General features: G+C 39.6%; 1 protein-coding gene across 7 annotated transcripts in view; it reads right to left on the reverse strand.

Moving 5' to 3' along the window:
• Positions 1–6538: 6538 nt before the first annotated feature.
• PTPRZ1 (protein tyrosine phosphatase receptor type Z1) overlaps positions 6539–27228 on the reverse strand; it is a 163050-nt gene continuing 142360 nt past the window's right edge. For all 7 annotated transcript variants that reach the window (XM_063446823.1, XM_063446822.1, XM_063446821.1 and 4 more), the window contains 5 exons: positions 12560–12688; positions 12091–12237; positions 11047–11189; positions 8607–8742; positions 6539–7443 (listed from right to left, as the gene is read on the reverse strand). In XM_063446823.1, coding sequence (XP_063302893.1) covers positions 7303–7443; positions 8607–8742; positions 11047–11189; positions 12091–12237; positions 12560–12688 — 696 coding nt within the window. In that variant the 3' untranslated portion in view covers positions 6539–7302. The remainder of the gene's footprint in view (positions 7444–8606; positions 8743–11046; positions 11190–12090; positions 12238–12559; positions 12689–27228) is intronic.

Below are 27228 nucleotides of genomic sequence, written 5' to 3' on the forward strand. Positions count from 1 at the left end.
TAGAAGAGTTTAGCTGAATGACTGATTAAAACCATCCATTAATGGTACTGCAGTCACTTCCATTGGAGTAGATTAACGCACAGACTTAAACCAACAATGAGGAAAATAAAATAAATACATTTTTGGATTTTGCCATTAATTGGGTTTCCTCTTCAAGACTTTCTTCTGTGCATTTATATAGTATTTTTTTTTTTTAGGTCATTTTTCGACACCAACGAATGTGTAACAAACTGCAGAATATAAGTCCTTAAAGGGTTATTCCAACTCATTTGAGGGGGGCTTTCATGTGCAATTTGCCCTATTGAATACTATGGAGAAGAAGCACCCATCGATTTGCATTAAAAGCTGCAAAAAAAAATTAACTATTGAGGCAATGGAGGCGGTGCACAGTGGGTGGGCAGGAGGGGGAAGCAATGTTTCCCCTGGAGGCACTCTGACTGCAAGGGAGAAGATTATCACATCTGTCACAAAACAGAATTGATATTGGCAAGCCGGAACAGTGTTCTGGAGGTGCAACTCGACAATTAAAAATATCTCAGTATAATGTATCTGGTTAATACGACTTACCTAGAGACGGACACAATGATTGACACACGACCTAAATGTCTATTTACTGTAGGATATGACTGGTCAGACAGCCTATTATTGCTTGGAATATTTGTATACTACACTTGAGTGCAGTTAAACGAGACAATACCTAGGGCCCGAGGTTAAAGCGATGACATTCAACACACTAACTAACCCCACGCTACTGTTACCAAACAACCGGAAAAATCATTATTGCTAACCAGCATGTACCCAGCTTGATTCTGCTATTATTACTATATAAAAATATGTGCGTACCGGGGGCGGGGCCTGACTGCCGAGCAGACTGGTCGCACTGAACCAGCGCTCCGTGAGAAAACTGGCAAATAAGCGACATTTAACTATAATTATCAATCTGAACCCTCTAAAACACAGCAGTAGAGTAGTGGGGTGATCCCCGAGACTCCACTTGCCAGATCGATACCCTCGAAGAGGCGACCAGAAGCAGACTGAGGATTGCGGCCTACCAACGCATGCGGGCGCGAGAGAGGCGGCCGACCTCCGCGCCAGCAGCTCAGCGGGACAACGCTACAGTCCTCAAGACCCCGTTTCCCCCCCCTGGCCGGTGAGGGATATCCCGGCTACACCAAGCGACAGGCACAATCCTTACTTACCTGACCCAGGCAAGCTATGTGAGAGAAACCCCAACCGCGCAACTCACAAACTAAACAGGGCCTCAGGGGCCCAGCCAAGATGGCGGCTCCGGCACGATCGGCACCAAACTACACCCTCACCAAGCCACCTGAACGGATCAGGGAATTCCTTGACCGTCTCTGCACTCATATGCAGACTAAACTTCACATTAGAGGACGGTCCCTACATGTGGCGGCATGGATACGTCCGGCGTTCTGGCGCCGCCTAGGCAGACACCTACCTCAAATCCTCAGAGCAGCCTCGTACCCGAAAAGCCGCAGGAGTCCCAGACCTGCCTATCAACAAGCGGTCCCAGTAACAGCCGCACCGCAAAGCGCAACCCGACACGGAGGACCTAGCAGAACTGACAGCACAAAAACTTGCCCTGCGGCAGCGTTGGCAAATGACCGGCAACACACTTACCCGCGACCAACCGGAACGAGAGCACCAGGGAGGCAGGTGTATTACCGCAACAACACAACCACCATCACCCCACTTAGCAAGCAGACCAACCCAGGACACCAGCCCTGCACGTGGCTCACCCACCCAGCCTCCAGAGTCGGCATTGGATAACCAGTACAGCCTACACTGACAGTGGACTATGCTCCTGCATGGAGAAAAAGCTCAGTCCTCTTGAACGAACTGTAAATATGGTCCTTTCACTCTCCACCGACATAAGCACGGCTTGAACATTCTACCTAGTATTCACATTTAACTATGCTCTCTCTTCACGTTCACATAACGCCCTCAAGAGCGTGTAGGCCTAGCACAAGATATGTTTAACCAACCTGTTATAATCCTGCACCACACAGGCACAAAATGTATCCGACAGCTGCTTAGGACTCTCACATAATGTACCCACTTATCGCATTGCATAGGGGCTGGCTGTTATTCCTCCTAAAGCATATAGTTCTTAACTGCCTCCCTACCTAGCCTGTTTAGAACTACTCATACTGTTATTAATATACACAGCACAGTCGAGGTATTATAGCCATTCTCAGAGTCAGTTAGTCATGCATACTGTAATCTTACCAAGTTAATCACTCTTGTTAACCTTAACATTTAATGCTAGCCTGTTCAGCAAGTACTTGTATTATTGTCTTATTTTATTACTTAACCTTCATGTCAGTTTCCATAATGATCTTCAACGCTTTATATTGCCTCTTATACTGACATAGCTGTTGATTAACCTTGAACCAAGCCTGATTCTTATACCAAAAAATGTGCAGATGTAACCTATGCCGATTAGTGACCGGTACCTGCTGTTGTGGCAGTGCCGGAATGTTTGTCATCTTTATGCACGCCAAAATAAAGAATTAAAAAAAAAATAAAAATATGTGCGTACCTTCTGAATGCTACATAACAGTTCACACTCTTGTATGTTCACATTGTCTAAGTATGCTGTTGTGGCATTACTGTCATATGATTGTTACTCATGCACGACAAGAATAAAGAATTAAAAAAAAAAAAAAAAAAATCTCAGTATGTGCAGTGTTTCAAGCAGAAAAACTGCACGTATATAATCTTACCACCATAACCACTTCAAATCATTGAATTGGTCATGGCGGGTTGGAGTACCACTTTAAGATCTAAAGAATCAATGGCATCAGATTTGTCAAAATATCCGGGCATTTTCCTAAATCTGAACCTCTAGAGGGAAAAATAAATGAATCTAATTGGTAGATCTCTGACCTTGTTCGTGATCACTTTTACTATCACCAGATCCAGAACATTTTTGTTGGAAATGGAAAGACAAGTGTGTGCTTGATTGAGGTTTTTAAAGAGTGATATAAAAAAAATACTCACTAATGCAGGTTTTCAAAATGTATGCCAGAAGGGCAGAGTATGAAAATTCACAAAAATTTGTGAATAAAATCATGTTTTTATTATTTAAAATGTATTATGTGGACCCAAAAAGCCAAAATAGAAAAGAATCTCCAAGCCAATTCTCCTTCAATTTTCAGATGTCACATCTCCTTGGAGATCATTTTACGTAAGTGACACTTGATTGGCATATGTAAAATAAAAATGTATTGTATATGATCATAGTATATAATCTAATCAAGTATCTGAGAACACAATTAGAATACAGGGCAGATGCTTTAAATCAGGAGTGGGCACAGCGTTCTACACTTCCAGGATCTGTGTGCGGCTGTGCCATACTCATGACATAAACACATCTTTCCATCTGAGCTATCATATGGTAACATGCAAGCTATACAGAGTATATGTGTTTCATTCTCAATTAGAACTTAGGGCAATGATAAACCTGCCTGCAGACCTTGCTTGCATAGTGTTCTCATGTGTTGCTTTAGTTAACACTTGCAAATTCATTAAAACAATTATTCTTTCCCACTTATATTAGACTATATATTTTTATCTTACTTGCTTGCTCGAAGTACTAAAATAGATATCTGAATCCTATTTCTGTAATCTTAACGGGATACTATAGTGCCAGGAATACAAAGTTGTATTCCTGGCACTATAGCTCCCTCTGCATCCCCCTCCCGACCGACATGAAAAAGGGTTAAAAACATTGCCAAGGGACATCGGCGCTTGGTCGTGGTTCCGCCTCCTCTGACGTTACTGTCGAGGGGCACTAATGCGCATGCGACAAATGCTGCCCATTGATTCATTGCTTTCCTATGGGAAATAGCTGCACTGGATGTCTGTTAACAGATTCGCTGGAACTGCAATGTTTTCCATTGCAGCACTAAGTGCAATAGAGACACTGCACCCAGACCACTTCAATGAGCTGAAGTGATCTGGGTGCCTATAATGTCCCTTTAAAGAAAGAACCACATTTAAAACATATCTCAATTATGTAATACTATTACATTTTACATACACAGTGCAAATTAAAGAAGCATGCCAAGGACCATAACTACTACAGTCTGCTGTACTAGTTAGGGTGCCAAAAGTGCCCTGGGAAAAAACATTAACCCCTTAAGGACCGCTGACGGTTCAGGACCGTCAGCGGTAAAACGTGCGTTTGGACGGCTGACGGTCCTGAACCGTCATAACGATCTTGGGCTACTTACCTGATCGCCGTCGGTCCCACGGCGGCGATCAGCTCTCCTCCCGGTCCAGGGGGGTTGCCTGTCTGCCCGGGCAGTCCCCCCTCGGCATGTGATCACTCGATCACATGACCGCAATAGGTGTCTGTGTATCTGCCTGCAGGGGGACTGTCTGTGCTGACAGGCAGTCTCCCTGCAAGTGAAAAATCCAAAATAAAGTTAAAAAAAAAAAAAAACAATCAGTGTAAAAAAAAAAAATATAATATGTATATATATATATGATATATATACATGTATTATATCTATATATACCTATATATAATATATGTATATATATCATATATATATAATGTCATACTAAGTGTATTTTTATATTTATATATACGTATATTAATATAAAAATACACTTATATTTAAATTACACACGAATATATACAATATATATAATAACTATATATATGGTATATATATATATATATATTATTATAAAATATAAATAATATGTTAATAAAAATAAATAAAAAAAAATAAAAATAATTTTTAATAATTAAAAAAAAATTATATATATATATATGCAATTTTATTCTAACAGTATTTTGATATTGATATATATATATTTATATCAAAATACACTAAGAATGTAATGATATATATATCTATGTATAAATAAATAAATAAAAATAATTCGAAATATACATATGTCCACATACATAATTACATAAATAATTTCATAAATATACACGTAGACGTCAAATATATAAATATGTATATATATTAAAATTATACGTGCATATTTATGTAATATTTTTACCTAATTAAGTAATTTTAATGATTGCAATTCGAGGGACCTGCCTGCCAACCCAGGCCGAAAGTCCAGATAATTTAATTTGCTAGCACTGTGTTTAACCCTGTAACTTTCTATGACACCCTAAATCCTGTACATGGAGGTACTGTTTTACTCGGGAGACTTTGCTGAACACAAATATTAGTGTTTCAAAACAGTAAAACATATCACAGCGATGATATTGTCAGTGAAAATGAAGTTTTTTGCATTTTTCACACACAAACAGCTCTTTCACTGAGGATATTATTGCTGTGATATATTTTACTGTTCTGATACACTAATATTTGTGTTCAGCGAAGTCTCCTGAGTATAACAGTACCCCACATGTAGATGTTTTATAGTGTTTGTGAAAGTTACAGGGTCAAATATAAGGCTTGATTTTACTTTTTTTTTTTTATTGAAATTTGAGATTGGTTAGGTTGCCTTTGAGAGCGTATGGTAGCCAAGGAATGAGAATTAGCCCCATGATGGCATACCATTTGCAAAAGAAGACAACCCAAGGTATTGCAAATGGGGTATGTTCAGCCTTTTTTAGTAGCCACCTAGTCACAAACACTGGCCAAAGTTAGCGTTTTTTGCATTTTTAACACACAAACAAATATAAATGCTAACTTTGGCCAGTGTTTGTGACTAGGTGGCTACTAAAAAAGACTGGACATACCCCATTTTGAATACCCTGGGTTGTCTACTTTAAAAAAAATATGTACATGTTAGGTGTGTTTCGGGCATTTATGACAGATAATGGTGTTACAATGTCACTATTAAAACATTTAAAATATATATATATTGAAACAGCAATTTCCTACTTGTACTTATAGGCCTATAACTTGCAAAAAAAAGCAATAAAGCATGTAAACACTGGGTGTTTTTAAACTCGGGACAAAATTTTGAATCTATTTAGCAGTTTTTTTCATTAGCTTTTGTAGATAAGTAAAAGATTTTTCAAGTAAAAGTCCAAAAACATGTTTTTTTTTTAATTTTTCACCATATTTTCTTTTTTTTTTTTAATACAATATATGACATAATACAAATAATGGTATGTAAAGAAAGCCCTTCTCGTCGTGAAAAAAACCAATATATAACTTGTATGGGAACCGTAAATGAGAGAGCGGAAAATTACAGCTAAACACAAACACCACAAAAGTGTTAAAACTGCTCTGGTCCTTAACGTACAAACATCGCAAAAACAGGCCGGTCCTTAAGGGGTTAAAATAATAGGAAAAAAATAATAATAGGAAAAAGAAAAACAGCCATAAAAATGCACTGGATGGTATTGAATCTGAATTCTCTATTTAAACTCGGTGAATGAAGTGGTTGTTAACCTTCATTTTTATTTATTTATGTTGGTGCCACACTTTTCTTCACTACCATTTGCAGGTCTACTCAGAAAACGATTTCCAAGGTGATCTGTGTCCTTGAAGTGTGGATAAAGTCAAACAAACATAGAACCAATCTTAGCAAAGATTTCAAAGATAATTTTATGGTAGTTGAATAACACGTACGACAGCCTTTTAAACATACAAATATTTCAAATTAATTTAATTTTTTTCACAGAGTTAAATGTACATGCATAACATTAATAATATTCAATCAAGGATGCAAGTCAAAAGATCAGGAGAGTTGTTAAAATAAAAACATAACAAAGTACCGCATTATAACAATTCAGTTACAAGTCAACTAGAAAACTGAATTTGTAGTAAAATATAAAAATCTACAATTATAAATATAAATTTGGTCCATGGCGTCACTAGAACAATATTTACAGTAATTGTTAGGGTTTTTGCCTCCCAAGGAAGGTGCAGCTGCTTTCATGAAATGGTATATACGTCATAAAGTAAAATGCTATTTACAGTCCAATAATATACGAAAAATTCAAATTCTAGCAAATGCAAGACCGACCGCAGACACTAAAAACTGGAAGAATAAAATAATTACATCTATAAATATAGTTAATTCAAAGTTAAAAAGTTTCAAATTGGAACTAATACTGGAAGAAACAAAGAACATTGTCGTTCACAGACACACTGCCGCGAATTGCTCAGAGTATTAGAGATGTCGTGGATGGATTACGAAAGATTTTTATTTTTTAAAGGCACGCATTATTAACGTTGGGCAGTAATATCATTAGTGAAGTGTTGTTGTTGAAGGGATGTAAACAGATTTAATCATTCATTGCCCCACGTGGCAAAGTCGTGGGAGTAATCCAAATGAAAGATTTCCTAATTATACTAAAGATTCCAAACTCTCAGATGTGTTCCCATCTGGTAAGGCAGACCCATTGCTTTCCATGCAGGCCAACGGGCTCTCTTCTTGTCTTGTGCTGACCAGGCTGAGTATAGCCTTGAACAGGAACTGGTACTGATCCTGAAGAACGAGCAAGAGCACACACACATTACAAACATGCAAAGTAACTTTTTTTGGATCAACAGCAAAAAAAAAACCAATGTGAGAAAGGCCAAAAATCATGGACGCATGTCAGAGGCGGCTCTAGACTTTATGAGGCCTTGGCGAAACTCAAACATGAGGCCCCACTAACACCAAACTGAAAAAAATAGAGTTGCAAAAAATGCACACATATACACATTGATGCACTGTCTACCTGTGTATGTGCCTGAGAGTGTGTGTCTGACAGAGAGTATCCTTGTGTGTGTGAATGAATGTCTCTGTGAGCATGTTTGCGTTTTTATCTGGGACCGTATGTGTATGTGGTAGCTGCTTGAAGTGTGTTGTGTGTATGGGGGTCTGCCTGTGGACTTTGTGCATTGTGTTTGTGGCAAAGCTATGTTTCCTGATTGTGTGTGTATGATGATTGTCTTCATCTGTGACAAGATGGAGTAAGGGGGTACCAGTGGCAGGGAGAGCATGACAGGGCGTAGGGGGTAAATGGGACAGGGTGCATACGTCATAAAGTAAAATGCTATTTACAGTACAATAATATACAAAAAATTCTAAATTTTGTGACAGAGAATGAGGGAGAGGGAGTATGACATGGTTTGATGAGGGAGGAGGTTGATGGTGAGAGGAGGAGGGAGAGGGGGGTGATGGTGACAAGGGGTGATGAGGAGAGGGGGACTAAATACCTTTTTTTATTTCCTGGTGGTCCGGTGGAGATATCTGGTCTGCAGCTCTGCACACCATGTGTCTCGAGAGACCCGTCAGAGCGTTGCCGTGTTAACCTGCATCAACACTCCCATTGGCCAGAGTCTGTGTCTGCGACGGGCGCTCTCCGTCCGGGCCGGGCAGCCAGGAGGGGTCTCACACCCGGCGTCATACTGAGCAAGCCTCACTGACCGAGGACCCAACACAATCTGCCCTAAAGTGGTTTAGGCGGCCACGAGGCCCCAGCCAATGCAAGGCCTTAGGCGGCCGCCTAATAAGAGAGCCGCCTCTGATGCATGCCACTTTTCAGCAGTGGTGTAGCAAGAGGGGAGTGGGGGGAGGGGGGCGGTCAGCACCCAGGTGGCACTTTTGTGGAGTCAGCAATATTTTATAAGCACACGTGACTAGTTCTTTCCCAATTTACTTACAATGTCTGTGAAAACTCCTGGTCTCATCAGATTAATCATCTTGGTCACCTGATACACATCTACAGAGTTTTCATTTTCTAGCTGATTCAGAAGTGTATTCAAAGCACAAAACGTTCCAGCGGTCACTCCTCCATATCTGTAACGATATCATATTCAAGTTACAGGGCACAATTATAATATAGACCAGGGGTAGGCAACCTACGGCACTAGTGCCATGCACGGCACTCAAGGTGTCTTTGCACGGCACTCAAGGCTGCTAGAGCCAAACAGGGTCTGGCTATCAGGAGACCCAGTAAAACTTCAGATATCTGCTAATACGAAGAGGTGGTGAAGGACAATCCTCAATTTATGCATTGCAGCACATAGAGGAAGTGATCTCAGATCACTACCGGCACTTGTGAATAGGAATCCACACTATAGTAGAACAACCCGCAGCTGCTGTTGCAGCTCCTGTCCTTGACCTGTACCTGGCCAGCCTGGTCCCCACTGGAACCCAGGGAAGCCACCCACACTGCTAGATATACGCAGAAATGCATAATAACCCTCCCCTCATACAAATAATAACAGCCCACACACAAACATACACACAATGCCCACAAACGCAACACCACTAACAATCCATATACATGCACACAACCACACACGCAGCCTCTCACGTGCAATACCCCAAACAGCCCCACACATACACACACTACCAAACACACAATGTGACATATCCATCCACACACAATTCCACAAGCAGCCCTCATACACAGCCCACATTCAAATGTATCATACACAATACCATAAACTACTACTGAACATCTACAATATCATAGCTCATGTACGCACAAATACAACAATACAAAGCAATTACAGTAAAAATAACACAAGCAGAATACGGCAACATGCACACATCAATTTAAAAAAAATAGGATCGGCACGCTACAGGACATCACAATTCTATATTGGCACAGTGCTGCTAAAAGGTTGCTTACCCCTGATATAGACAATTAAAATGCGATAAGGACCCCAAATATTTGGGAGACTTAGATATTAGTTAAGCATGGTTTTCAAAGTTTCAATAACGCTCACAATCTGTATTTCATTTATAGGATAGTTAGGTTTTATAGTCTATTGGCTGATGTCCGTGTTAATAGATTTCTAATAGTCGAGGGCGAGCACAGTAATATTATCGTAATGTCTCTCACCATCGCAAGAGGTACACAAGATCCACAATACTTCCACAAAATAAACCACATTAAAATAAGGTGATTCCAGCACAGGGATCCAGATTACAGAAGATTTAAAGGTTCCACATCACACGATAAAGACAGAAGTAAAGTTTCGGTCTAGTGACCTCTTATAACCCCTAAACCCAACTCTATACACTGGGAGTAACCCAATTAACCAGATTTAGCAACAACAACAAAAAAAAAAAAAGATTTGAATGAAAGCAATGTCTATTCAAATAAGCAATCCGCTTATCTTCTGTTATCCTTACCATATCTTGCTACATGAAACGCAAGACACCACAAAAATGCTACTTTCAAATGCTCATGTTCATAGAATTTCCTTATGAATAAATATACCAATTATGTTCTATCAAAAATGTCTATTAAACAAAAACATTATCATAAGTTCAGCTACTGTGGTTGCACTAAAAACAACTTTCTTAATAACTGTGAAAATTAATTACCAAAAGAACTAATTAAGTAAATAGGTCCACTGGTTGAACAGGATTTCAATAATAAGCCACTTGAAACTGTATAAATCAAACTGGGATCCCCCTTACCCTGCAGAAACCGATGGGAGTCAAATACTCTCTATCTATTCCTACATATGATTTTTGAATGAATAAGATTGTTCATCATAATCGTTTTAAGCATGTGAAGACCTTTGATTTTCAAAGATATTATGGAATCTGAGCCTCATCTGACTGTAATTCTGATGTTGTTGGTCCTTGATTTACTTTGTGCATTTGGAGGAAGAGTGAGGGTACTTTGAGGACATTTCACCCAGAGTTGTCTATTATTGAATGCTACCTCCCTTATCTTGGATTCCTGTGACTGTCATTCTGATGTTGTGGGTCCTTGATTTATTTTGTTCATTTAGAGGAAGAGTGAGGGTATTTTGGGGACGTTTCACCCAGAGTTGTCCATTATTGAACGCTACCTCCCTTATCTTGGATTCCTGGGACTGTCAGTCTGATTTTGGACAAATGTAAACACTGATGTTTCTCAGAACGTTTTTAATTGTCTAAAAACTGGGACATAGACTATGAGCCAAAACCATTTCATTAAGATGGAGTGGTTTTGATGATTAGTGTCCATTCTATTATAATAGCTTTTGTCATTGGAGAAGCTATGCAACTTGTCAGACCATGGGACTGCGGCTATAACGGTTTAAAAGAATTCATATTGAACGGAAAACATTTCGTATCACACAGTTCATTCCTTACTCGTCATGCACGATGATTGGCCCATCTTTATTGGCTGCTTCTTCTTTGATGAGATTTATCATTTCAAAGGTCTTACTGATGGGACTATCAGGGTTGGGCCATTTTGGACACTGAAAATGTCTCACTTCAAGGACGTAGTCATCCTAGAAAAACATCAGTTAGTAGAAATAGTGAATAAGACACAAATTTGTAACTTTTTATATAATGTTAATAATTAGACTGACTTATATGAATCTTAACCTGCATTTAGAGCACAGACTTCTAAAAATGTATGTAACTAATGGTTTAGACAAATCACAGAGTAATCAGCAGGACAAAACACATATGCTACACTTTATCGGTGAGTCCCAATCTTCCTTCATAGAATAATTAGATCCTGTCCTCTTACCTTTGCCTAAAGCAATTATCTGTAATACGAACCCAATGTTAGATTATAAGGCTGCAATGTGACTAAAATGAAAAAAAAATAAAAAAGGCAAATTAAATTACAATTAAAGGGCCAACGTACCTGTTTTATCTAATTGAAGTGAGTATTCTGTTAGGAGACCCCTGCCGACATCCTTCCATTGATTGTTAAACCATTTTTGATGAGAGTCCCCAGCCACCAATCCCAAGATAAATAATCAACCTAAGCAGCAATAGGCAGCTGTGATTGGCTAGAGGTGTCAGCTGACCACTTTCAGTCTATCAGAGCGTCCACCACTGGTATGACTTTTAGGAAGTGTGTAATCTCTGCCTTAGTCACACCTCCAATGTGGGCAGAGCTGTGGGTGGCCAGGGAGCCTTATTCAGTTTCATACTACTCAAAAATAGTTTAATACTTAATGGAGATATAGAGCCAGGAAGTCCAGGCAACATAACCAATTAAATTAGATGAAATTGTTAAAGTGACTGTGGTGTACCTTTAAGTCCAACACCCATCTCCTATGCAAATTCTTTTAAATATCAAATGCCAAACTACAATATTCCAAAACAAATTAATGTATTGTACATCATTCCTAAATTCTATACGTGTTACTACATCCATCCATCCATATAACTCACCTGTGTAGCTTCTAACAGGAAATCCTGGATTATAAGTTTTTCCTCGTTTGAAAGACACATGTGGTCCTCTCCAACCATACTAACTGTGAAGTTCTCACAGGCGATTGGCTCATCTTTGTTTGGCCAGTAGACAAATTCATCTTCTGCCTAATAATAACAGATCAGTAACAAGTTAATGAAAGAATAGAAATCTCTTAAACACACCAAGTAATGTTTAATTCTGTTAGATCGTTATCATCACGTTTGTTACTTAATTCAGTGAAATATATTGTTAAGTAGTTTATTCAAAATAAAATATGCAAAAGGCATATACAAATTCTAAATGGAATCTAACTAAACTAGCAGCATTAACAGAAAGTAGAATTTCCTAATAGTTAAACAATAAATGAAAATAATTATTTTAATTGCATAATACATTTAAATCATTTGGAAAAAACAAACAAATGTTCTTTGTATTCTAGAACCATACCATGTTCTGGTTGTCAGGAAGCATTACGATTATTTGTGAATTGTGGTCCCATATCATTCTCCAGAAATCCTTTATGGTGTGCAGTAAGGGATGCTGGGTAATTATAAATTCATTACTTTCTTGGTAGCCCTGTAAAAAAAACAAAAAAACCCCATTAATTTATGTTAAATATTTCTGCATAATGGCAAATGTTTATTAGCCTTAAAATACAAAAATGGCCAAAACAAAATGAACATTTGAGTACAAATGCGAGTAGGATTATAGTTATTTGATTTTACAGTTATTTGATCATATGTTTTGTTTTGTTTTTTGATGTCATAATATTATTTAAAGGACCACTATAGTGCCAGAAAAACAAACTAATTTTCCTGGCACTATAGAGTCTTTAGGTCCCCCACCCCCGCACCCTCAGGGTCCCACTCCCGCTGGGCTCAAGGGGGCTGAGGGGGTTAAACTCCCATCTTTCTCCAGCGCCGGGCTCTCAATGCTTTCCTATGGACGTCAGCATCTTCTCACAGTGATTTTCACAGTGAGAAGCGCGGAAACGCCTCTAGCGGCTGTCAGGGAGACAGCCACTAGAGGCTGGATTAACCCTAATGTAAACATAGCAGTTTCTCTGAAACTGCTATGTTTTCAGCTGCAGGGTTAACCCTAGATGGACCTGGCACCCAGACCACTTAATTGAGCTGAAGTGGTCTGGGTGTCTATAGTTGTATTTTCTCATTTATCATTTTTATTAGTGCATATTTGCAACACATCACTTTGCAGGCAAAGTACAGAACAAAGATACGAACAGTACATATGCATAACTATTTCGACCTTCCTTGACATTTTAGTTATACGACATGCATAACTGGATGTGATACATACAACATTTCAAAATAGTGTACGGAAGTTTTTTACTAACTGGGAGGGGGGGTAGGGTACAGAAGAGAAGAGGGGGGACGGGGGCGGGGGGGGGGCCCTAGACTATTGTACAACAGTACATGCATTGAAAACATAGCAGGTTAATGTGCAAAACGATTTGACTCGATCTTGTCTGTTGTTACCTCTAGGTCCATTTGGACTTCATATCCCATCACACTTATCGTGTTCTAATTGGTTAGCCAGCTTGCCCACTCCTGTTCATATTTTTCCGAGCGCCCTGACATTTTGTATGCCACATTCTCATATGCACTAATTATATCCATCTTGGCTATTACCTGTTCTAATTGGGGGGCTTGTTTGCATTTCCAGTTGCCGGCTATTGCAATCTTTGCTACCGTGAGTATGTTTAAAATCACTTTTTTGTGAGGGAGTGAGCTCAGATTATATATAGTGTGGAGAAGATAATTTTCCGGGCGTAAGGGCACGTAGATGCCGGTCTTGTGGGAGATTAAGGATTGGACCTGTGTCCAGTAGCTCTGTAAGGAGGGGCATGACCAGAAGGTGTGAAGCATAGTGCCAATGTCTGCTTCGCATCTCCAACATATGTTCGTAGTACCTGTATACATTTTCGCTAACCTCTGTGGGACTAAGTACCACCTCATATTTACTTTGCAATAGGCTTCCCACAATGAGAGGCCACTTGAGGCTTTTTTCGTATTTTCCATTGCTGCCTGCCAGTCCTCCCGGGAGACTTGGCATCCCAGTTCCCCCTCCCATTTCACCATGTATTGTAGCTTGTCAGGGATATTGTTGGCGGTGATCGCATTGTAACACAGTGAAAGGGGTTTTGCGAATTTGGACAGCGATAGTTGACTCGGGGTGAATGTCGGGTCTATCTGTCCGCACTGTGTTTGTTTACTGCGGGTTTGTATGATATTTTTAATCCGTAGGTATAGATATAGGTCTCTCGGGGTTAGTCCTAGGTCGGCTTGTAGTTCTGGAAAAGGTTTTATTGCTCCCCCTTTCAAAAGGTCACCAACCACCCTGGCTCCTTTAGCCATCCATTTCCCTACTTGTATGTCTGGGGAGTAGGCTGCTACGATAGTGGGGCCTTTTTGAAAAGTTGTATTGGGTCTAACACCAGCGGACACCAATTTCTCCATGCCCTGAGCAGGGTGCTCGAACAGTGGAGATACGGGCCCGCGTGCGTCCTAGGTGGTGCGCATGTCCATAGGTAGTGAACAATGTTTTTACTGTCCAGGCACGCATTTTCTAGGGACATCCATAATGGGGTGCGGGGCGAATTGAATTCTCTAATGAGTCTGATCCCTTGTGCCAGAAAGGACGCTTTGTAGTAAGCTGTGATGTCAGGCATGCCTAACCCTCCCTTGGTGTATGGGAGGCCCATACATCCTTTGGTTACTCTTGGGGGTTTTCTCTTCCAAACGTGTGCATTGATAGTACGTTGGAATTGTTTGAGCAGTGAGTTTGGCAAAGAAATAGGTAGGGTTCGGAAGAGGTACAGTATATGTGGTAGGATCATCATTTTAACCAAGTTAATGCGACCTAGCCATGAGACCTCCAGCCCCACCCATTTGGCAAGGGTAGTTGTGATGCGTTTTAATGTAGGATAATGGTTTTCTTTAGTTAATTTGTGAGGGGATTTGGTGAGTTTTACTCCTAAGTATTGGATTGAGGTTGTGCGCCAGTCAAAAGGGTGGTGTGATGTTAGAGTGTCCACTACAGTTTTCGGTAGATTAATTGGTAGAGCTTGTGTTTTGGCTATATTGTTTTTGTAGTACGACACTATACCATAATTTTTCAGTAGGTCTAAAAGAGAGGGCAGGGAAGACTCTGGCTTGGTAATGAAAAGCAAGATGTCGTCAGCGAATAGAGCTAGTTTTTTGGTACCCCCTGGGGTGCACAACCCATGAATGGATGAATCATGTTTAATGAATCTGATCAATGGTTCTAAGCATAAAATGAAAATTAAGGGGGAAAGTGGGCAACCTTGACGGGTGCCGTTACGAATGTCGAAAGGTTTGGATACGAAACCAGTGCTGAACACTTTGGCTGAGGGGTTTTGATATAGAGCCATTATACTAGATCGAAAAGTCGGGGGGAATCCCAATTTAGCAAGAGTGAGCAGCATATATTTCCAGTGCAGACGGTCAAATGCCTTCTCGGCATCGAGCGCGAGTAGAAGTCCCGCTTGTCTCGAGGCATTTGCCCAGTCCACTAGGTTTAAAAAATGTCTGGTGTTGTCCCCTACCTGTCGGCCCTGTACAAAGCCAGCCTGTTCTTCCGAGACAAGGTCCGGAAGTATCTGTTTGAGCCTAGAGGCTAGCAGCTTAGCGTACAACTTGGTATCTGCATTTAAAAGGGAGATCGGGCGTAGGTTTGCGCACTGTGTGGGAGGTTTATTGGGTTTGGGGAGAGTTATAATGTGGGCTTCCAGCATTTCTTTGGGCATAATCCCTACATCTTTGATATGATTAAACAACGTTGTGAGGGGTCCGTTTAATTGTTTAGCCAATTTTATATAATAATAGTTGGATAGACCATCGGGACCGGGGTTTGTGTTTGGGCAGAGAGAGGATCGCTGTCTCTACTTCCTCGTGCGTGAAGGGGCTTTCTAAATGAGTGCATTGCTCCTGTGTTAGTTTGGCTAATGGTGTTTTTTCTAGGAAGCTGGTGATTTCAGCATCTGTGGGTTGGTATGTAGTAGAGTCGGACTCTAGTTGGTATAGAGAAGCATAATATTTTGCTAGCTCGTTCACTATATCTTGGGGGTTGTACAGTTTATCCCCAGTATCTGAGGTTATGTAGGGAATTTTAGATTGTAATTTCGTCTGTTTCGCTTTCCTTGCTAACAGTCTACCCGCCTTGTTGCCCATTGTGTAGTGCGATTGTTTTAAAAAGCGTAGGTGGCGTTCTGTCTTTGCTAGGTTTAGGTCATGTAGCTGTTTACGGAGTAGCAACAGTTTCTCGTGTGTGGTTTTATTTGGGCTTGCTTTGTGGATGGCCTCTAGTTTGACCAGGTCCTGTTCTGTATTATATAGTAGCGTGTTGTGAGTACGCTTGGCCCTAGCTCCTATTTGAATCAGTTCGCCCCTCACGACCGCCTTATGGGCCAGCCATTGCATGGTTGTGGATGTTGGGCAGTTTGCATGGGCCTTAAAATATTCCTCTACTCTTTTTTGAATCCGCTGGAGGTGAACCGGTGTGTCCAGTAGCCCGTCGTTCAGTCGCCATGTGCCTCTACCCCTAGTAGGGTATGGAATGCGCATAGTCACTGTATGTGGGGCGTGGTCAGACCAAGTGATAGGGCCTATCGATGCCTTGGTGGCAAAGGGTAGCGTTTTAGTGTCTAATAAGCAGAGGTCAATTCTCGTGTATGTCCTGTGGACTGTAGAGTAGTATGTATAGTCTCTATCTCTCGGGTTAAGGCCTTTCCAAGCGTCATAATAGTCGTGGTCGTGCATTAGTTTCCTGAGGTGTTGGCCTAAAGAGACTGAGTGAAGTTGGGGCGGTTTATTGTCTTCCCTTTGTATATCTACCTCAGGATCTGGAGCGCAATTGAAATCCCCACATATAATTGTGTGCCCCATTTTCATACTGTCAACCTTGCGAAAAACCTTAGTGAGGAAGGATTTTTGTTTAATGTTAGGTGCATAGATAGATGCGATCGTCATCAGTAGGCCATTTAGAGAGCCTACTAGTATCAGCAGTCTCCCGTCCCGACTTGCAAATTGGTTGGAAGGGGGTGAACACCCAATCCTTGTGGAAATATATAGAGACACCTTTGGCCTTGGTGGGGGACATTGCATCATAGCCCTGTGGGTATTGCTTGGTTTGGGTTTTTGATACAAAAATGTGTTTCCTGTAGGCTAACAATGGCCGCTTTAGACTTGGACATCTCTGTCAATGCCATTCTTCTTTTGTGTGGGCTATTGAGGCCTTTAACGTTTAGGTTGAATATTACAAGGGAGTCATCCATAATCGTGTTGTAACGCCGGCTGGCGTAGGGGAGTTATGGTAACATTTGCACCTCGGTTTGGGCATTGTGGGGGTAGACCAGGGCCGAAGGGATTTGGAGAGAGAGTAGTGGGACTGGAAAAGGGAGTAGGTAGTGAGTAACTATAATACAAATACAAACAATACAAATATAAATACAAATATAGCGCCATTAAGAGCGTCGGCGCTCTGCGCGGGTGAGGTGTGAGAGGGCAACGGTTCCTCCTCACACTACTCATCCTGGGGTCGTACCGATAGAAAATCGGGCCGAGTGAATAACAGCCTGTCAATGAGTGATATTGTTCTCACCCTTGTTGACTGCGGTTCGCCCCGTTCTGTACGTTCACTACTGTGTTCAGGACATTAACTATGGCCTAGGACTCATCTGGTAAACCTTAGGAGTAACATTAAGAGTTCACATAGTTTTAACATTCCACATATGTCATACTCACAAACCCATGCGGTACACAGATCTTATCATGATGTCATTATACAGGCAGAGTGTCCTTTAGTTGACAAGTGTGACAAAGTCCAGTTTTAGTACAGTCGGGGCAGGATCGGGTTTCAGTTGTGCTTACGTGGCGAGCCCGCCATCTGCCAGTCTGCATGCGGTCTTTTCGGCGAGTTTGAGCACGTAGTTTCTCGGTCTTGTAGCGGGAACAGTCCCCATTCTTTCAGCAATCGCATCCCCACCTCCGGATCATTAATAATGTGTGATTTGGCGTTTCTCCATACTAGCAGTTTAGTTGGGTATCCCCATCGATACTGTATATCGTTGTTTCTTAAGGTCTTTGTGACCGTAATGAATTCTCTCCGTCTGTTCATCGTCATGGCCGACAGGTCTGCAAAGAGTTGGATATTAGCGTATGGGTCTGGCATTTTTGGTAACTTTCTTGCTGCTTGCAGTAGAGAGTCCTTTGTCTTGTAATAATGAAAGCGCACCACCACGTCCCGTGGCGTGTCTTGCCGCAGGTTTTGTGGTTTCGGTAGCCGATGTGCGCGGTCCATGAGCCACTCATTGTCCTCCATATTTGGTACCAATGACTTGTATAGGGACAGGAGGAATTGTGGCAGTTGGTCCCTTGTGACGGATTCTGGTACGCCACGGAAGCGTATATTGTTGCGCCGTGAGCGGTCTTCCATGTCTGCGAGTTTGCTTTTAAGGAATTGTTGTTCCTCTAATAGGGATTGGATTGTGTCCGCCATGGTGTCGTGCGCGGCACATAGATCATCAGTGCGCGTTTCTAGATTGTTCGTTCTTTCCCCCAGCTCAGCTATCTCATTCTTAATATCATTTGTAGCTTTTTTTAGGTCCGATTGCAGGGACACCCTGAAGTCTTGTAACATAGCAAAAATTTCTTTTCCGTGACCGGAGCGTCGGTGTATTGCTGCTCCTCACCTTCAGTGTGAGTATTTGCGGCCTGCACTGTTTCCTGCTCCTCACCTCCGCCATCTTGCGCCGGTCGCAGCCGGTCTCGTTTAGCATGGCGTATCGGGTCTGTAAGCTTAGTTTGCTTCGCAGGGGCCATTGCCAGGTACTGTCAGGGTAATACACCCGAGTGTTGATGTCCGTCGGGCGAAAACGCTGCTTTAAATCACGCTTTTGGCTGTTGCGGACCGGGAGCTCTTACTCCATGCGTCCGTTCACCTCGGCAGTCGGCCACGCCCCCCTATAGTTGTATTTTAATATTACCATTCATTTATATAGCACCATTACTTTTCAGAGCTTTTGACATTAAGCAAAGGTTATAACATGTTTTACTTCACATATAAATGACTTTTATTACTTAAAGTTTAAAGGACAACTGTCACCAGAATTTTTTTTTTAAAGAATCCTTGCAGCATGTAATGAAAAATATGGCATTTAAAAATAAATAAATAAAGTATACGTAAAAATTTCACAGAACATTACATCATATCATATTCATACACCTTCGGTTAGACTGAGGTCGGATCCGACTGTTCGGCTCCTGCTTCACTCCCTGCACAGAGCGGTGATGTCATCAGTCATCGCCCTGTGTACTCTTCTAAGCAGTGCCTGTACTACTTGTGCCTTGGACATATTCTGACCAAATTGGCAATTCTCATATTTACTAAAGCCAAATGTGTTCAGAATTCGGTTGACCCAGTTTGGATACAGAAATCTCTGATTTTCCAAACTCATCTGAACCAATCTACAGCACTGGAATCACAAATTATCATTTACTTACTATCTGCAAGTGAATGGTCATTTGAAGAACTATTTTCTCACTAATAGCGCTCGCAGCCAGCAGGCAATTAGTTAAAAACCCTTGGCAGCATGAGGGTTAAATAGTTAAAACAAGTAAAAACAAATAGTAAATAACATTTCTACGAGGTCAATAAGACCCCCATATATAATGGAAGTATTTCACCAACATATGCCCGCAGCTGCCATCTGGGATGTGGGTGCATATCTACTAAATATTAAAACTAGAGACTGGGCAGCCATTACTGACCAGTCAATAGAAAAGACCCGATTCCATAGGACATTGAATGGGGGATAGTATAACCTTTAATGGCAGGCCCTGGTGTCCTCTCCCCTGACCCCCACCCATGTTGACCCTATTACCTATAATTGGTGGAGAGACATAGTGTCGCCTCCCCCAGCCCCTATTATCAGAATAATCAGAATTCGGAGCAGGCATTCTAAGTACAGGTACCAAAATAGCTCTGCTTAGAAGAGCAAACAGGACAATGGCTGATGATGTCACTGCAAGAGCCTAATAGTCGGATTCTACCTCAGTCTGACCAAATGTGTATGAACATGGCAGAGGGTTTTAGTGTTCTGTGAAAGTAGGGGCCAGATTTTCAGGTAAAAAACGCCCTATCTTTTTATTACATGATGCAAGGATTCTTATAATAATGATAAAAAAAGCATAAGACATTAATACTCAATTGCTAATGTTAAGAGTAAACATATCAGGAAAAAATGGATATGGGGAAGAATAAACAAACAGTCCTTTAAGGTGTGAACTAAGAATTCAAATGACGTTGAACAAAAGGAATATCATGCGTTGCTAGAAAAGCCACATTTTAACCTTCAACAAATTCTTCTGTGAGTCATCTATGAAACTGCTAAGCACTCAAATGAGTAAACCTTTGGGTGATTTCCGACTAATTCATCACATCACTTCATAAGCGGTGGTGACCTGGTCATTAAATGAACATTGCCCTGGCTCTTGTACAATGTCCTTGGAGAAATACAAGTGTTGCCTTTGAGGTCTGAACACTTGTCACACTAACAAATGGATAATCTTAGACATTGTAAACATGCACTAAGAATGACTCTGCTGGTGAAAATGTGCTATTATAAATATCGCAGAGAGAACTCATAAAACATTCCAAAGTAAATATCTCCAAAACCTCACAAATGACTTTAAAAGCATAAAGAAATAATGTAAATGTTATCTATACAGCTTTATCATTGAGAAAAGTATATATGGTATATGTGATGTGAAAGTATTGTCATTTTTTTTGTAAACACCTAATAAAGAATTGCTGTATTTCGGTGGAACTGCTAGATAATTCGCCATTCTCTTGTACAAATAATACATTTAATTAAATAACTTGAAACATTATAAAACAATTGGCAATATATATTTATTGCATCTACCAAATATTAGGAGTGTGTAATTTGTACAAAAACATTTATCTTAAGGAGGTTTCATATGTGCACCGCCTATGCTTTTTATTTTGCGTAGATTATTCTTTTTTATTTTCTTGAAGAGAGGACATCGGTGATTTACATTTTAAGGAGATAATTTTGCTCTCATTTGTGTGTGTTCGATACATTGTTAAACACAGATGTGCGCACACCAATCAAGCCATACGACTTGCTTTTCTCACAGAGATCGGGGGGGGGGGGGGGATGAAGACTATGGGGAGGGGGGGGTGAAGACTATGGGGAGGGGGGGATGAAGACTATGGGGAGGGGGGATGAAGACTATGGGGAGGGGGGATGAAGACTATGGGGAGGGGGTGATGAAGACTATGGGGAGGGGGGGATGAAGACTATGGGGAGGGGGGATTTAGATTATGGGGGGATGAAGATTATGGGGAGGGGGGATTTAGATTATGGGGGGATGAAGATTATGGGGAGGGGGGATGAAGACTATGGGGAGGGGGGATTTAGATTATGGGGGGATGAAGATTATGGGGAGGAGGGGATTTAGATTATGGGGGGGATGAAGACTATGGGAGGGGGGGACACTATGGGACAGGGGAGAAAAAAAATATTCTGAACAAACTGTCCCATAGTAAGAAACACTATGGGACAGTTTGTTCAGAATATTTTTTTTTCTGGGTTTCTTCCTCTAAAAACTAAAACTGCGTCTTATGGTGAGGTGCGTCTTATGAAGCGAAAAATACGGTATGTTTTTTATTTTCTGCCGAGGAAGGTGAGATCAGAAGCAAAGCCTTGAAGTATAATCATTAATATGGTGAACGTCTTCTGGGTCTAGTACCAAAAATAATCAAGTTATTATTGTTCTTTTATTCTTTTTAGCCATTGATCCCATATGTGGCAAACCTAGCCACTTCTGGACTATGTTATGTAGAGGTTGTCCATAGGATGTAAGGGGGGACTGTATCTTCTATATTATGTGTGTATTGTATAGCACCGTTCGCATGCTGGCAGCCTTAAGCTACCAGCATGCAAACCCTTCGTTTGACGAATTGCGGCCATCCGGGCCGTTCGCCAACCGAACACGGGCTCCCCAGGGGGACCACACACTTAGCAGTCGTGTGGCGCTCGTTAACCGATTGCAACATTGTTGCAATCGGTAATTAAAGGCTCTCCTAGGTGGCCGTCGTTCGACTACCGACCATGCGGCGGTCGGCCATCTTGGATCCTTTGTCTCTCCAGCGGTGTTCGGTCGTCGAGCGCCTGGTACTGAAAACGGCTACTCAATGATACGAACACCGCTGGACTTCCCGAGCGTTCGGGAGTTCCGCTCTCATCGCATTATGTTTCCCATCGGCGTTCGGTAGTTTTAAACCGAACTCGATGGTTAAGTGTATTTTATGCGGCGTTCGGTCAGTTCAGCTGGGAGCTGAGCGGTATTCTCACAAAAGATGCGCTCAGGTCCCAGCTACCTGCCGAACGTTTGGTCATTTAAATCTACCGAATAAAATGTGAAAACCGTATTTTAATACAGATTGTCAGTTCTGCTGCACGAGGGGATAATCCACTTAATCGTCCATTTTAGTGGGAGTATCCTTCTCGTGCAGCACAGCCTGTTGGGAAAATTACATTGCATGATGGGAGAAATCCCCTGGATTTACTGTATGGAAACCCCTTGCATGGGGAACTGTATAAATATGCCAGCTGTGAATAAAGCCAGTTAGTTGACTCCCAGACTGTGTTTCGTCCGGTTATTGGGAGGATTTGGGAACTTGCCTTACTTTTCAGCGCTGACTGTGGATGTACCTGTGGAACCAGCGGATATCGGGGATTATAATACTGCCCTCCGCTACACCATATATCATATTTTTTTTCTTGAATTTCAAAGATTAAGACCGACATCTCTTTCCATTTCAATTTGGTTTAGTAATTGAGTATATGCTTTCTGCCATATCGGGCTACTGTTGAATTTCCAATTTTGTAATATTATCAATTTTATAGCCAATAGCATATGAATAAGCAACATTTTGTTTTTTAAATACATAGTTGGCCAATTCATATGTAATAGAACTTCTGTTGGAGACCAGTTTATTTTAGCCTTAGATGTTTTTGTAAACCAATAGAGAGATTTTTTCCAGATATCTTTGACCATCTCACATTCCCACCATATATGTAGATAAGTATTTTTTTCTCTATTGCATCTCCAGCATATATCAGTTTTGGAGGGGGAGATTTTTGTGGGAACTCAATACCATCTATTTACAATTTTATATTGCATCTCTAAAATATTTAAACATTGAACTGATGATGAGAAACTAGTCAGTGTTCTATTCCAGTCTTCTGCATTAATATTTAATCCCAAATATTTTTTCCCATTTGGATATGGCAGGAATGTTTTTGTATGTTATTAAAAATTGTAATCAATTGTCTTGTTTTTGACAATATTTTTTACATTTTTGAGTAGTTAAATGTTTTTGATAAATTTGAGATTAGAAAGGAATCCTGGTAAATAAGATATTTATTTAAAATATTCTTTACTCTAAGATAATAAAACATTTGAGAATTAGATAGATGAATTCTTCCATCAGATCAGGAAATGATTTCAGAGACGCATTTTTTATTAAATGTGATATGCTGCTGGTAATATTTATTTGTTTCTAGGAATTCAGGTTTAAATCATCTGTAATTACCTCTAGAATTTCTATTTTATTTATTGAAATTACCTTTGACAATATTCCTAATGGCTTTTAATATTTATCCATGATTGTATTATTTGGCTTAGTATTGTACTTTGTTGTTTTAGGATAGTAATTAGTTGTTTTTCTTTAGCATTCCATACAATTAAAGATAAGTCATCATGACCTATCATAGTCTGTTCAATATCTTGCCATGCCTCAAACTCTGAAGAATAGATTTGTAAATGGTATTTATGGGTCAATAAACTAGCTTGGTAAAGATTTTTATGTTTGAGAATCCTAAACCTCCTTTTTTCTTATTCAAAGATAAAATCTTTTGACTAGTCCTAGGAGGCTTTGCTTTCCATATGAAATTTGATAAACTAGATTGTAACATTGTAAGCCAAGGATTAGGGATTGAAAGGAGGATTCTTTGGAAGATGTATACCCATCTAGGAAGAATATAGCTGTTAACAAGATTGATGCGGCCCCACCATGATAGTTCTGCCTTTCTCCAATTTTTAATGAAATGGTTTGTTGATTTTAACATATCTAAACAATTTACCTCCATTAATCTATTTAGATTTTTGGTGATTTTGACACCCACGCATGAAAAACCGTGTTACTAAATTGACAGACTTTTAAGGAGTTTTTGTTGATCTTTATTTATTTTTGTGGGAAGGATCATGAATAATTTCTATATTAATTTTGGTATTAGAGACTTTACTAAATTGTGGAAATTCTTCCATAAGATTTAGTAATGATTTCTCTGGGTTAATTATTGTTAAAAGAACATCGTCTGCATATAGGCTAATTTTAAGTTGCTTTTGTTTAATAGAAAAGCCTTTTATATCTTGATAATTTCTTATTCTCATTGCTAGTGGTTCGATTAATAAAATGTATAGAAGAGGCAAAAGTGGGCAACCGTGACTAGTACCGTTTTTTGTTATTGGAAACCATTCATACACGATACCATGTTCAACTGTTCTTGCTAATGGGGTATGGTACATAGACATGATTGCTTAAAGTATCCAGTCTTGTATACCAAAGTATTGTAAGATTTCCTCATGAATCCTCAACTGACTCTATCAAAGGCTTTTCGGCATCTACTGACAGGGTTGGGAGGGGAGTTTCGTATATTTCTGCCAGATCTAGTATATCTATCAATTGTCTTTTATTAGAGCCTGAAAATCTACTTGGCATAAAACCTATCTGGTCTGGGTGTATTAAATTGTTTAGAACTTGTTTTAACCTGTCCGCAAGAATGGATGCAAATAATTTGATATCAGTATTCAAGAGAGAGATTGGTCTATAGTTTTGTATTTGTAAAGGATTTTTGTTAGCTAAATAAAAAAGGTGGGAGATTATAGTGTTAATTGGTCTAGTCAATGGGTAAGAAGAACAAAAAGAGAGAGGGATTCCCAGACCAAAAAAGTAAGACTCATAAATAGCGAGAGGAAGATAGACCCATTGTTGAAGAACGCAATGACAAGGATTTACTTAGACTAGTGTGAGACGAATCTCTAGACCATCTCTGCTAGCAGCTGCACAATTTGGAGTATTGACAAGTTCTATTTTCTACTCCCGACTACTTGACTTTATATTGCAACATAATTGCTTCGTGCTGTATCATTTACCTCTAAACAGTGATGGCTAAATGGATACTAATCAGATTGTATCCATTTAGACTACTGCTATACCTACAAAAGGATCCATTTCTGTATTTAGACAACTAAACTAATCAATCTCTACACCTACAACTCTCGTGTATGTGTATTGAGGCAGTATATTAGAGGTTAATTGACACTCTTTATTTGTATATATATATTTGTTCACTTTATTCTAGACTTTTAATTTTATTTACAGTCTTAGGGAGATTACACCCGCTATCAATTCAGATCTCCCCATTACTGATTTTAATTAGTTACCATTAAAAGTTAACTTTTATATGAGTCTTACTTTTTTGGTCTGGGCATCCCTCTCTCTCTTTTAAGATTTTTGTTATGTTTTAAAATTGGAATTATGTTGGCTTTTGTTAATTCTTGAGGAAAAGAATTTTGATCTACTATATCATTAAATGTGGATGTTAATTGGAGTACCATCGGGACCTGGAGTTTTTTTTTTAATTGTAGCTTAGATATATTTCGATCTACTTCTTTCATGGTTATAGGAAGATTTAATTTGACTTTGTGTTAGTGTTAATTTGTGGAATTCTAGATTTAATTGTCTATATCTGAGTATTGGGGATGATTGTTTAAATTATATAGTTCTTCATAGTATTTGTTAAATGCCTTTCCTATACTTTAAGTTGATAATAAAGTCTTGTGATTTACCATCAGTTTAGGTATCTTAGATTTCAAGTCATTTCTTTTTACGTTTGTCAGATAATAGTTTATCCGCTTTATTACCTTTGGCGTAATATTTGATTTTCATTGTTTGCATTGTAAATCAAATTCTGTCTTAATTTAGAGTTTATTTGTTCCTGTATTTTTAACATTTCTGAATAAATTTGATTTGATGGATATTTTTTATTTTCATTAGAAACTTTAAAAAAAAAAAAAAAAAAAAATTGGCCATGTTTTTCCTTGATATAACAGCCTTGAAAGCATACCAGTTGTTAGATATAGATGTGTCTTGTGGATTGTTTTCTTTAAAATATAAATTCATTAAATTTGAAATATATTCTTTATTTTCTTTTGGATTGAACAAATATTCATTTAGTCTCCAGGGAGGTCTACCCTTATGTCTAAATTAATCTCTTAATTCAAGCATAAAGTATACTGTGATCTGACCTTGTGTTATTTAAGATATTTATTTTAGAAATTCTGTTCAGTAAAGGTTGGTTCCCACAAACCAAGTCGATCCTAGAGTATGACATATGTAACTCTGGAGAGATGAGTGAAATCTTTTTCCCCTGGATGGAAAATTCTCCAGATATCATACAAATCATATTTATTTAGAGTATCCCTCAGCATCATAGCTTGTTTTTTTTCTAGTTTTTTTGTTGTTAATTGGGGTAGACTTGTCTAATTCTAAATCTAAGACACAGTTGAAATCTCCTGCAAACCTTTCTTTACCTTGTTAGCCATATCCAATATTTTCTCAAGGAGACCAACTGGAGAAACATTAGGAAGATATACATGTATCAATGTATATACTTCTTCCTTTAATTTGCAAACTATTATCATGTATTGTCCCATAGGGTCTAAAATCTGATGAACAAGTTCAGAATCTGTTGATTTTGCCACTGAAATAGCTATCCATCTGTTTTTTTATCCTTTTTTGAAGCATGTATTATAGTGGGGAAGTCTTTATTTTTGTCTTCTAGTCTCCAGTGGGTCTCCTGTAGAAAAGCAACATCCACATACTGTTTCTTTAGAAATCTATAGACAATCGATCTCTTGTATTGGGAGTTAAGACTTTGGGCGTTCACTGAAATTATTTTAACCATATTTTTGCTTCAATTT

Source organism: Pelobates fuscus, chromosome 3 (assembly GCF_036172605.1).
Source record: "Pelobates fuscus isolate aPelFus1 chromosome 3, aPelFus1.pri, whole genome shotgun sequence".
NCBI classification, from domain to species: domain Eukaryota; kingdom Metazoa; phylum Chordata; class Amphibia; order Anura; family Pelobatidae; genus Pelobates; species Pelobates fuscus.